This window comes from Armigeres subalbatus, chromosome 3 (genome assembly GCF_024139115.2).
Source record: "Armigeres subalbatus isolate Guangzhou_Male chromosome 3, GZ_Asu_2, whole genome shotgun sequence".
Classification (NCBI taxonomy): Eukaryota; Metazoa; Arthropoda; class Insecta; order Diptera; family Culicidae; genus Armigeres; species Armigeres subalbatus.
Genome location: NC_085141.1, coordinates 263,007,621 through 263,021,937, shown reverse-complemented (window position 1 = coordinate 263,021,937; position 14,317 = coordinate 263,007,621). Strand labels below are relative to the sequence as shown.

At 40.0% G+C, this 14,317-nt stretch overlaps 2 protein-coding genes across 4 annotated transcripts in view; both read left to right on the top strand.

Annotated features, from left to right (window-relative positions):
• LOC134223999 (uncharacterized) overlaps window positions 1-14,317 on the top strand; it is a 368,032-nt gene that overhangs the window by 33,512 nt on the left and 320,203 nt on the right. The gene's annotated exons all lie outside the window — the stretch shown is intronic.
• On the top strand, window positions 9,018-12,763 carry LOC134222441 (uncharacterized protein K02A2.6-like). Its single transcript, XM_062701586.1, has 3 exons — window positions 9,018-9,321; window positions 9,381-9,868; window positions 9,971-12,763. Exons 1-3 carry the CDS (start codon window positions 9,018-9,020, stop codon window positions 12,761-12,763), a joined length of 3,585 nt encoding a protein of 1,194 aa, XP_062557570.1.

Genomic DNA, 14,317 nt, shown 5'->3' with positions numbered 1-14,317 from the left:
CTTATTGCCTAGAAACATTATGATACAAGCGAAAAGTACATCAAGAGAGATCTCAATAACAGAACTATTAACAAGCCAAGACCAGTCGAATTGCTCATAGGAAACCCAATCTGGTGTGCATTACGCCGCTTCGCAGGCCATCCAACTGCATATAGTGTGTAGATGCACGATGCGGTAGGTTTAGCATCGGTGAATCGCGAGCATCGGATTTGCTTGCATTCGTAACCTCCCATGCGCAGCACTGCATCGAACATCTGGACGATAGTGATGATCGGCATCGATTCGCAGGAAATTACCAGTAATTGGTTGGTTCTGTTATAATGCATATCATCACACGAAATCGAGCTGACCAACTTATCGGTGGGATAGGCCAGGCTTATGGAATGTGTATACGATCGCCAATCGTAGATCGCAATGTGTACCATCAATTTGATCACTAATATCAATATTGTGTTCAATATTTATGTTGTAATAAAAAGGCAGTATTAATGCGATCTGGATATAAATGTAAAGCTGGCTCTTATGTATAATCTCTGGATTTCTATTTTAATAAGAAAAACACTATATTAGACCCTGTTCAAATGAAAGTCCCTCTACAATCATGTGTCACATGCAATTATTAGTCACTTTGATTAAGAAAGAGCTCAAACTAGTCACACTTCACTCCTAAATACATTTCAGAATCACATACAGTATTGACCCGATTTTGTCACTCCCCGATTTTATAACGTTTTCGACCCGATTTTATCGCGTTTTTGAGCCGATTTTGTCACTGCAAACAATTTTGAAAAATTCAGTCGTTCTTTTTATTTTTGTAAATATTACCGCAATCAACAATGATTTTCATGAAATAACTTTCACCACCTGTGGTTTATTATGAATCATTTCTGAGTATCTGTCAAGAATTTTCTAAGCCTCTTCGACAAGAAATTACGGGCTCCGTTCACGTATTTTGCCTTCTCATGGCATAAACTGATTCATATTTCTAAAACAAAGTAGAAAAACTAAAATGAAAAAAAAATCCTATCTTATCACCCCAAAATTCACCTGGGGGTAATGAAATCGGGATATTACTGCAATTACTTCTTCCCATGATGTCATGATTCCCATCTGATACAGCAACGACTTATACTCAAAATAGAATATATTTTTATTTATTTATTTATTTTATTTATTTATTTTGGAGCAGGGAAAACCCGTTTGAGTAGATCATATCCCTTTTTCAAACGGGCGCAAAACCTTCACTTCTATTCATAGCCACAGAAATTACATTTTCCAACAGATACAATGTTTACTTAAAACTATTACAATTTGCAGATTCTTAGTACTAAATATCCTGCCTTACATTAAACTAGAGTGTATTAGTTTGGGGGCGGCAAGTATTTTTCCGAAGGTTGAAGCGAGTGATATGGAAATCAAATTCAGTTGCACAACGATTAAAAATGCGGCACATACTAGTGAATGGTTCATTATGCCCATAATTTGTGCGTGCACCATGGAGGATCAAAAATGAATTGAGTCAAAGCTGACTGTAGGGAGCATTTAGTTAGATTAATCAGGGAGAGCAAATGTGGGCAATCAGTTCTGGATTGTAGAAGGTCCGCAACAAATATTGCCCTGGATACGTCACGGCGCTCACTTAAGAATTCTTAACTAATAAGCTTGCAGCGGTCTGTGAAACTGGGTAGGTTATTTGGATCATTCCAGGGAAGATGCCTTAGGGCGAAAGGAACAAATTTGCGTTGAATTGCCTTGATACGCAAGACACGGTTTTTATAAAACGGTGCCCAAACAACAGAAGGGAATTCTACAATCGACCTCACTAAAGCACAGTACATTTCAGACATTGGATATTCCTAAAATATTTTGATAAACGGAAAATGAAACCACGAATCTTAGAAGCTTTGGAGGATACGAAAGCGACATGATCGATGAAAGATAGTTTTGAATCAAATAGTACACCTAGATCCTTAACGACACATTCTTTTTTAAGATTTGTTGTTCCTATCTTGCAACAGTAGTCAATAGAAGAGCGCTTGCGTGAAAATGAAATAACTGTGCATTTATCAGCATTGAGAATCATACGACAGTCGATGAACACATTGAGCTGAGTTTGTAAGAAATAAGCATCCTGAACATCATTAACAATCCAGTAAAGTTTAAAATCGTCGGCAAAGGAAAGCTTCTGAGAATCAATTAGTTGATTAATATCGTTGAGGTGAACAAGGAATATTAACGGCCCTAAATGACTTCCTTGTGGTACACTGGAGTAACAGAAAGAATGATGAGGTGCAATCGCCAATCTTAATAGCCATTTAACGACCGCTTAGATAGGATTCAAGCCAACAAAGAAAATATCCTGAGAAACCGACACGTTCAAACTTTGCGATAGTAATATCATGATTGATTTTGTCGAAAGCTGCCGAGAAATTAGGGTAAATTGAATCATAGATTGAATCGTAGAGCTTGTGAGATGAACGATGCATAGGTGATAAGGTTGGTGTTTGTTGAGCGCTTCGGCATTAATCCATGTTGATGTTCCGAGATGAAATCGCGACAGTTATGAAATATAAAGTTATAACCTACTTTTTCAAATAACTTTGAAACAGCACACAATGCGTCTATACCATGATAGTTGCTAACCTCGCGTTTGTTGCCTTTTTTTAAAAACAGGGAAGACATAAGATTTTTTTTCCAGTGGTCAGGGAACATTTCATTCTGTAAGGATAGGTTGAGTATAGCTTATATTTGTTTATATTTGTTTATTTGACCTCAATCAACAGGCAAAGGTTGCCCCAATGATTGTTTACTTAATCTAATACGAATAATTCTAATTCACTTAGAATAACGAGCATGTAACAATTTAACGATAAATAACAAACTACAAGAACAGTCAATCAAAACTAACAAAATTATTAAAGTATTCGTTTGTTTTACGGCTCCCAATAACTAAATTCACGGTTCACAATTCCCTGAACAATAATCCCGTTGGCTAGCGCCTTTTCCTTGTCCTTCCAGTTTACACCAACTTTGAACGATACATATCGCAGATCCTCCAAATTACTCCAGCGCGGGACTAGCTTCACAACTTCTAGTTGCTCCGTTGATTGCAAAGCATTGGATACCATTTCGCGCATCGCATCGGTTGAAACATGTTTGGCCACTTTAGTAAAGAATATCCAGAACTTACGAATGCCGACGGAGATATTTTCTACATTTGATCCTCTCAACAGCTGAACCGAATCATTTGAATTGATTGACCAGTCTAAGCGATTTGAATTTCTTTGAGGCGTAGAAGTGGACGGTTTTGCTATACTGCTATGAATCGGTTGACAACCACTGCTCATCGATTGCTGTAGGTCTGCAATACTTTGTTTTAATGTCGTCATTTCTGATTGAAGTGCACTAACAATATGCTCGATTTTGCCCTCCTCCTTTTGCTTATCTTGTACTAGCACATTGGGCTCATCTTTTGCTGACGGCGAATGGTTCTTGCGGAATGACGACAGACAGTCATCACACAACCAAAGTACGTTTTCAAAATCAACGCATACTGATAGGGACACGGCAGGTATTTCCGTCCATCGTCATAGGGGCTAAAATCAATGAAAGCAACGTCATTTTGCTAGAACTCTACTATAGCAGAACGTTTCGCCTAAGCTTACGATTGGGTACGGATGAATTTGGCAAAAAAGCTTCTATTTGATTGATATTTGAGACTATGACGATAAGACGAAAATGCCTGCCTTAACCCTACTGGTTCATATTCATCACCCCCTGAAACGGCTGTCATCTGCATACAATGTGATTGAAGCCGAAAACTTGGTGCTAAACTTGGTGCTAGCTGTCAAGTGGTGGCTTTAAGCACGGAACACAATGACGCATGCGACAATATCGCTCGAGGGCAGATTTAATTCGAATAAAAAAATAAATAAATATTTTTATTTTAGGCTCGATTTTAAGCTGTTATTAAAAGAAAAAGCGCACCATCTAAAATATGTTTCAAAACTTTATTGCGATTATCTCTATAGCTGATTCGTTCGTTTCAGATACACATGTTTCGATATAACGCACTGTCTTTGTCACAATAACAAATACCAAATTAAAAATAATAACAAATTTGTCAAGTCTGCCTGATACCCATGTCGATATCTAAACAGTTTGATAGATGTCTGAAATAATTTGACAAATATTTGGCATTGTGATAAAAAGTGGACCTTTAATTCCTAATGCCTATTTCTGTTTGAAAATCAATTTTGTTGCAAGTAGAAAAAATAAGACTGCAAACCAATTAACTGATTGATCAGCAGTGATTCATTTTTCCTTCAAATTTTAGAACACTATTCTCGCTGGAATCTGAAGCAAAATAATGTTTGAATTTTGTTTAAATAAATAAAATAATTATCTTGCTGCTCAGTAATGCCGCGTTATTGCAAAGTGCATTGATCCGAATTCCGTAGTAAAAATAACGTTTTCAATCACCAAAACATAAAAGAAATATTTAATCTCGTGATTCAGTCTGCAGAAAATAGAACAAAGCTGTGCAACAGATTTGAGCTTTTGAATCTGAACCTAAACTAATCTTAGGATTAACTCATAATCTACAAAAATTCAAATATTACACATTTGCGACATGGACAGTATAGTTAGGTTTCTCGTCAGCCAAAAAAACCTTTTCCGGTGCGTGATCATTGGCACCTCGATAGTTATTATTTTTATTCTCCTGACTTTTACGCTAAGTCCATTATGCTTCCAAAAACTATTATTCTGTCAACACACAAATGGTCCAGAGTAAAGCAAAATTTTATCCAGGATGCGATATCCACTTCCAGTTGAATCAGATTAAATGTAAAGGAAAACAATGACACGTGCAATGGATAAGTAGTTTAATTTATCTTAGGTCCGACACCCTCATTATAGTGAGCTCAAGTTTGTAACCAGAGAGTTTATACGCCAAGATCAAATAGATGAATTGATATCGTCAACTGAAAAGTAGGTGTGCTGTCTCATATCTCATAGTGGCAGTTCAATAATTATCGCCTGCCTTCTTCAACACTTGGTATGTATTTAATAAATCTTCGAACCGGCACTTTCAAGTTTAATTCGGTAAATAAGACGGACATTAATGTGTGTTTTCTTTCGGATTCTGATAAGCTTATTTCACAGAGAACAGACGTGGATGCTCTAACAAAATTTCGTTGAAATCGTGTGTAACGATTTAAATCGCACCTCAGCGCCGCGAACGCAGGCTGTCCGCCATAAAAGCTCAATCTCACTATCTTCGGCTAGCACCACTGTAAAAATCCCATAATGCTCGGTGAAACAATTTATAAATTCGTCGGATCCAAGATCGGTTAATGCTACCGACGAGAACCGATTTAGTCTGGAGGAAAGCCGGGAAGATTTTTTATGGGGTTCTTTTTCTTCATGCAACCTTTATTCGTCAATAATGATAAATTCATGAGGATTATGATGATCGATGCGATGTCAAACGACACTAGACAATTGTCAAATAGATTGCACCTTACCAGAACATGTTAAATTGTAGCGGCTATCGAAATTAATTCTTTTTTCGGTGATAGTTTCGGCTGATTTCGATGATAATTATATTGTGGCGGCTATTACCGCACGTAAAATGCAGGATAAATGACGAAAACAGAACAATATAACTTAAGTTATTGAAATTTAAATTTTCACGATCAAAATCATTTTGCGATCATTAAATACCCGCGCGAAATGTAATCGGTGCAATATGAACGGAGCTTTAAACTTCAAGAACAGCACTAGCGCCACACCAACAAACGGTGGCTTCAAGAACTAGTGTTTGTTTCACGGGGTTGATATTCATACAGTGTAAATGGTATCTGTCACTGCAATCACTACAATCGATACTCTCATCCAGTCTACCGATGGGTAGGGAGCATTTACCGCAACCAAAGCGCATCGTTAAGCGGGATGCTATGTCGTAGACGGTAATGACACTTTGACGGTAAATTCACATAGCACGATGATGTATTCGATGGCGTTAAACGATAAACGGATAAAAGCTTCACGCACGCAGTCCAACGTTACAGCACGATCGCAGTCCAACGTTACATGCACGGAGCTTAGAGAGAGGTTTAGATAAGCTTTCCGAGCACTTCTTTAGAGCGAATGCATGAATACCGTCGGGTCCAGGATTTGTTGAGGCATTAATTGAGGAGCAAACATTTGCAACCACTTCAGCATTTACAATCGGATGATGTCCAACCGGAGGACGAACGGGAACGTTAATAGCGGCTTTGCGAACTTGTTTCACATCCAGAGATTCGCTAACAAAAACACTTGCAAACTGACACTTGAATAGGTCACAGATCCCTTTGGTAGATTAGCATTCAACGCCACTTTTGGACATGACAGCAGGTAGGCCCGATTCTTTTCTTTGATAGTTGACGTAATTCCAGAATCCTTTAGGATTATGCCGTAGTTCTAATTAAACTTTCCGTTGATATGAAGAAAACAACCTTTTGTTTAAACATTTGTAACGGGAGTTGGCAAAGATGTAGATTTGTTTACAATACGGAGACTTATGCATCGAGTATTTTCGCAGAGCGGTTCGTTTAAATCTTTTGGAACGTTTGAGGCGTTTGTTACTCCAAAGGGGATTTGGCACAGATTTTCGGGCACGCTTTGGAATGAATTGGTCGATTGCATACAACATAATATTGCTGAATGAAATAACTGAAGAATTCAGGTCCTGATCGATAATGTTGACCCAAGCATTTTTCATTTGTGAATAAATACTTACTGATTTTGTGACTCATATATGAAACAAAATGCGATTTTGCACACAATTATTGATCAATAAATTTTGCTGGTATCTTCAATTTTCTTGACATCAATTGAGTGCGATAAGATTGTTTAGATAATATTGTAGGTACTTGATTCAATAAAAACACTGGATTAAACATTATTTAATTTTGCCTCCATGTACCGAGCGAATCTGTATCCCCCCTGCGCTTAGGGAAAAGTGACCCAACAATGATATTAAGTTTTGGAGTTAATTCAGAATTGGATCAAAAAATATATGCAAATGAAATGCACGGAGGTTTCAGGATGAAAAAACACCCAACCAGTGGATGGCAGATTTTAATACAGTCCTGCATAAGAACCTTGCAGGAACTGTATAATAATTGGGCATATGCAATTTCAGAAGATTTTTGTGTAGCGTGTATTCACAGCATTCATAAAGTATAACATTAGCGTAACCATTAGGCTGCGTACTGCATAACGATTGATGTCGACATATCTGTGTCGACAGGCAACAGCGACAACACACATTAAGCGCGAACGTACGCGAGCGCATGAGCCGCCATTATTCGGCACATTCGTATTCTGGAAGCTTAGCAGGTAAGACACATCCTTCACGGTCTCCTTCAATGACCTCCCTTAATGGCCGATACCTCATGGTAGCAGAATCTCACATTGGCGATCCTGCCAGTCTTACACGATTATTAGTTAGTTAATATTAAATAAAATTAAATTCATAACATTATTAAATATTTCAAAGAGGAATCGGCCGGACGGGAGGTATGAATCAGTGTTTACGCCCAAAACTAGAAGTTTGGTCCAGCCCAGTGTTTTGTTCTTGAATAGTGAAACTCAAACAAATTCATTAGTATTTCTAATAGTGTCCTATTAGTTCCGAACAATTTCAGGTTACACAGGTCTTAAATCTGAGTAACATCAACAGTGCTCAACTAGATTAATTATTTTTAGATCACCAGTTGGGTACAGTAGGACTACAGTGGGAAAAATGCATTACATACTCAAATTTGTATCATGAGTGGCACAGTAAGACCACAGTGTGAAAATTATTTCATTCGTTACAAGTGGCACAGTAAGACCAATACAACGAAGTAAGTAAAAAAAAACAGTAGCAAGGGCGGCATAGTAAGTCCAATCCCTATCTCAAAGAAGCCAAGTGTGTGGCACAGTAAGACCACAACGTGAACAAAGTAATAATCATTCGTAACATGTGGCACAGTAAGACCACTACGATAAAGGAAGTGTAAATATCTTCATGTGTGGCATAGTAAGACCACAGTACAAACAAAACACCAATATTGCACGAGTGGCACAGTAAGACCAACGTGTAAACCGCTTATCGAGGAAAAACTGTCCAATGTGGCATAGTAAGACCACACTGTAGACCACACCACACTTTATTAAAATTTCTACCATTTGCCTCTTACTAGCACAGTGAGACCACTGCATGAATAAATAGTAAAGCATAGTAAAACCACAAAGACCACCCAGAAAATCGGGAAAATAAGTTCATGCTTCTATTTTCAGATATAGATACAAAAAAATCAAAATCGGAAGAAAAATATTTTTGATGGACCCTTTGAATGCTACATTTCAAGAACAAACATTTGTGGACAAAATAAAACGACATTTTTGTTCAAAGCGCCTTGAACATGACTTTATATGCTCTTAACTGAACGTGCATTTCAGATCGTAAAGCTACTATTGAAATGGAAAGTGACGGAAAGTACGTTCGTGCACCAGTCGTGTCTGATTACGCGAGCGATGAAGAGGATCGTAATCTGGAGGTTATCAATGACCCTGAAGCAGACTCGACGGAACGCAGTAGCGCTTCCGACTCCTCATGCAAAGAGGACAACGCAAGCAGCAACGAAAGTGACAGGATTGAGCACATTGTTGGTGACTCGAATCCAGACGGCAATCCGGCTAACTGTAAAACAATCCACTCGATATCCACCGAATACCGCGGAGAAGCATCCAGTGTTGGTAACAAAGACGCAAACATCAACGAGGACCGTTTGCGTAGAATGGAAAATCTGCTGGAGCAGCTCTAGAAGGCAATAAGTACACCACAAACAACGATCCCGACGAATAACACCGACCATGTTTGGAGCAGCCCGGTCACTCTGACTAATCCACTCGACACAGTCTCCTCGAATGTACGTTGGGATAACATCAAACCGTTCCCAAACGGGGTGGCGGCCAACAAAATGTGGGAGGCGTGGAATCGTTATATTGAGAACTTCGAAATAGCCGCTACTCTCAATAACGCTAACGATCCGGTCCGTCGGTCACAGCTCCTATTTCTTTCTGTTGGCGAAGAATTGCAAGGGATTATCAGAGCAGCAAAGTTAAGACCAAGTCTAACCGATGCTAACTGCTATCACTCGTTCGTAAATAACATCAAGAACTATCTACAGTCTATGACCGATTCTGCCGCCGAGCACGAAGCGTTTTCAAACATGAAGCAGGAAAATGCTGAATCAGCCATCGCTTTTCACGCTCGCTTGATGGGTAAAGTACGCCTATGTGAATACAGCCCGACGGATCAAGAAAGGTTTGTCCGCGCCCAGCTCCTAAAGGTCTTAGGAATAAAGAACTGGTGAAGGCCGCTCGTACATACGGGTACGATACGAAGTACGTAGTGCAGGCTGCAACTCGCGATGAAGCATACCAAGCTGAAACAACAGCATCAGAATCGCCGGAGGTGTACACAGTTAGTCGCCGTACGCCACACTCACAAAGTCAAGGTCAAAGCCGAAACGATAATCAGAGACGCAGGCGAACTTATCCTTGGGACAGACGATATACCGCTAAACAACCACGGGTAGACGAGCAGGGTTTCCGACGTGAAACGAATAATCGAGGCTATCGTTCCCGTTGTCCAAGATGCAATCAGAATCCACACAACAATTATCCATGTCCGGCGTTAAAGAGGAAATGTAATTCTTGTCGCGAATTCGGACACTACGCAATCGTTTGTCGCAAGAGAGCTGTCCAACACCTCGAGATGGCTAATGACGAGTCCCCCAAGCAGGAGAATGCATTCCATGATAATCAGGTATGATGACACCGTAATATTTTTACTTGAAATATATCTCACAGTTTGATTCTAAATTTGGTGTTTTTTTTTTCTTGTAATACCCGATGCACCTCATTGCAGCATGTTAACACACTCTCTCTGGAAGACGTATTGGTGAATTGCCAGTTAGGGAAATCCGCCCCTATCAAGTTCCTAGTTGATTCAGGTGCGGATGCAAATGTCATCGGTGGTGCGGAATGGATTCTTTTGCAGAAGCAACTCGAACAGGGTAACACTAACATAAACGTTCTCGAAAACGTCGGATCGAAAGGTCTTCATGCATATGGCACGACATCACCAATGGTTGTCGAATGTCTCCTTGAAGCGAAAGTTACAGTAGTCGGGAGCGCATCACGGCCCCAGGTTGCGACGTTTCATGTTGTTCCGAAAGGAAGAAGATCGCTTCTTGGAAGATCCACTGCAAGTGATTTGGGATTATTACAGGTTGGACTGAATCTCCACAATGTGGAAACATCCAAGCCTGAGAAGTTTCCGAAAATGCCGGGCGTAAAAATTAGGTTTAGTGTTGATAAAGCTGTGCCTCCGGTAAAAAACGCCTACTATAACGTCCCGGCCGCCTATCGAGTAGCAGCGAAACAACGACTAGAAGAAATGGAAAAAAGTGGTATAATTGAAAAAGTAACATCGGCTCCAAACTGGATCAGTGGAATGTCCGCTGTCGCGAAAGGAAAGGACGATTTTCGTTTAGTGGTTAACATGAGGGCTCCGAATAAGGCAATCAACCGCGAATATTTCCGCTTGCCTCTACTGGAGGAAATGAAAGTGAAACTCCATGGCTCGAAATGTTTCACCAAACTGGATTTGAGCAACGCATTCTATCACCTCGAACTTAGCAAAGAGTCTCGGGACCTAACAACCTTTATTACTGAAAGTGGCATGTACCGCTTTACCAGGCTAATGTTCGGGGTGAACTGTGCGCCCGAAGTTTTTCAGCGGGAAATGACGCGAATTCTCGAAAATGTTGAAAATATAATTGTTTATATCGACGACATTCTTATTTTCGCATCTAACTTTGAGGAGCTACACAAAACAGTTAATCAAGTCTTGCAGATATTACGAGCTAACAATTTGACGTTGAATGCAAAAAAGTGCGAGTTTGACAAGACGCAGCTCAAATTTCTGGGTCATCAACTTGATGCAGAAGGATTCCATGTGGACGAAGAGAAAATTCGAAGCATCCGCCAATTTCGAGAGCCTGCAACTATTTCCGAGTTACGTAGTTTCCTTGGACTGGCATCCTTCATAAGCGCACACGTGAAAAACTTCGCGGATATCACAAGCCCCTTATGGACCATCACTACTGCGAAGTCTTGGACGTGGGGTTATGAACAAAGCCAAGCGTTTCAACTGATCAAAGAGAAAATTCTGCAGAATTGTGTCACTTTAGGATACTTCTCAGAAAACGACAGGACAATCTTATACACTGATGCTTCGCCGATAGCATTGGGAGCGGTTTTGGTTCAAAATAACAAAGATGGATCATCGAGAATCATCAGCTACGCATCAAAGTCACTGACTACGACGGAAAGAAGATACGCCCAGAACCAGCGAGAAGCTCTCGCTGCAGTTTGGGCAGTAGAACACTTTTCGTATTTTCTATTAGGACGAAAATTCACGCTAAGGACTGACGCACAGGGGGTATCATTCATATTAAACCGGTCACGAGAGGAATCAAAAAGAGCCTTAACGCGAGCGGATGGTTGGGCGTTGAGATTAAGTCCGTATCGTTACGATGTGGAGTACATTCGAGGGGCAGATAATATCGCCGATCCGCCTTCACGCCTTTATAATGGCAATGATGTCGCCTTCGATGATGATACAAGCCCTTGGGAAATTGCATCTCTTGAAGCAAACTCTGTTGGCTTTCTGACGGATGAAGAAATTAAAGCTGCTACATTTGAAGATCCCATTCTACAAAACGTAATGTGCTCCCTCAAGTCGGGGAAATGGCCTCTACACTTGAGACAATTCCAGCTCGTAGAATCTGACTTGACGACTCGAGACCAAATTTTAGTGAAGACCGGTTGCGTTGTTATCCCGACAGCACTTAGAAGGAAGACACTGGATCTGGCTCACCATGGTCACCCATCAGCTGCAAAATTGAAGAGCATTTTGAGACAACGTGTTTGGTGGCCCGGAATGGCAGCTGAAGCACAACAGTTGGTTGAAACCTGTGAAACTTGCGCAGTAAACGGTAAACCTGAAAAGCCCACTCCAATGCAGCGCATTTTTGCACCTAGAGCTGTTTGGGAGACAATAGCGTTGGACTTCAATGGGCCATACGTAAAATTCGGGGAAGTTTACATACTAGTTATTGTAGACTACAGATCAAGGTACCTAATTGCTCGTCCCGTCAAGTCAACGGGTTTCATGCATACGCGAAAGGTTCTGGAAGACATCTTCGATCGAGAAGGCATACCGAAATCGATTAAAACAGACAACGGCCCTCCGTTCAATGGGGAAGATTATAAAACTACTGTGCCGAGCGTGGAATATCAACGATTTTCTCGACCCTTATTCCCTCAACAAAACGGACTTGTTGAGGGGTATATGAAAGTCATAAACAAAGCTATGGTAAGTGCGACTGTTAATAAAACCAACTATGTTGAGGAGTTGCGTGAAGCGATACACGCACATAACGCTGCAGCACATAGTGTAACGAGGCTGCCCCCAGAGGAGGTCATGAGTGGTCGAAAGATAAAGCGTAAGCTTCCGCTATTGGAGTACGAGAAAGTGTCTATTGACGAAGAACTGCTCAATGACAGGGACAGAGAAGTAAAATTGGCTAGCAAAAGCGGGAGGACAAACGACGTGGAGCTCGCCAGTGCCGAGTCAAACCTGGCGATAAAGTGATTGTCGAACGTCAGACGAGAGGAAAGGGCGAATCGCGTTTCTTACCAAATCAGTATACAGTTATGGAAGAGAATAATGGAAGTCTTACTCTTAGCGACGAAAGTGCTCACGTGATGAAACGACACGTTACGCAGACTAGGAAGGTTATTGAGTGGCGTAAGGATAAACTACCAGTTTCTGATGAACGTCCCTCAAGTTCTACAGTCACAACTAGACGTGAAATTCGTGAAAGGAAAACTCCTGCATATCTTCAAGATTATGTACAGCACGTTACAATGAATTAATTTCAGTTTTCATTATTCTCAGAAGCCTTTGTCTATTTTTGTTTTGATAAAAGGAACTGCAATGCCAATATAAATAAAAAACTAACACACATTGTTCATCGTTATTAATGTTTTAATTTAATTAAACATACCCAAACTGCATATAGAATCCAATTGCAGGTAAGATACCAGATGAGACTCTTTAAATAACTCCTGATCCATTTTCGTAAGCTTCATTCGAACCTTCCATTGATGATTTCGATAAATTTCGTAATGAGGAGACACACACTTGTTTAAGAAAGTTTTTTCGAAGGGGAGAAGCCACATTATTTGGTGTCCGGTTATGCATTATGCAATTATAGTTTTCCTAGATGAGAAAAGAGCATTTTCAGTAAGGGAATATTTTTAATGCTGAGATAACTTATGAAACTTACAACCCAATACTTTCAAGCAACTCAAAGTTTGCTGTTGTCGGTGTCCAAGTATTACTTATTTCCGTTATTTCTCGATAGCTTCTAGTCAGTTTTGAAAGGAAAAAATCTGTTTATAATATTTAATGCACTGCACTGAATAAATGTCAACTTTTGTCCCCTGTGACTGCGTGCAATAGAACAGGTATGAATACATGTAACTGAAATTGTTTCATACTGAATTAGGAACACGGAAAGAAAAATAACAATGAATTACATAGTTTTGATACGAAGTGAGTGAATATTATTCTGAACAAAATAGTTTCATTGTGGGCTCTTTATTTTTAACTTTAGCGAAGTGTCATTATGGTTACGCCGAACTTTTGAACTTCAATTGTGATACTTACTAGGCACGTAAGTGTGTCTCGGCATTGCAGTATTGCGTGTACTATAAGTCATTTTTTTCCAGTAGGGGGAGATGTGTAGCGTGTATTCACAGCATTCATAAAGTATAACATTAGCGTAACCATTAGGCTGCGTACTGCATAACGATTGATGTCGACATATCTGTGTCGACAGGCAACAGCGACAACACACATTAAGCGCGAACGTACGCGAGCGCATGAGCCGCCATTATTCGGCACATTCGTATTCTGGAAGCTTAGCAGGTAAGACACATCCTTCACGGTCTCCTTCAATGACCTCCCTTAATGGCCGATACCTCATGGTAGCAGAATCTCACAATTTTATTTTATTTGTATTATTTTAATATAATATCTGTATAAAAAGCTTACAGAATTGTATATGCCCAGATTTTATACAATAATTGTCAGATTTTTTTTTGGGTGTAAGGGTAACTTGGAACGAAGATTGCTATTTGA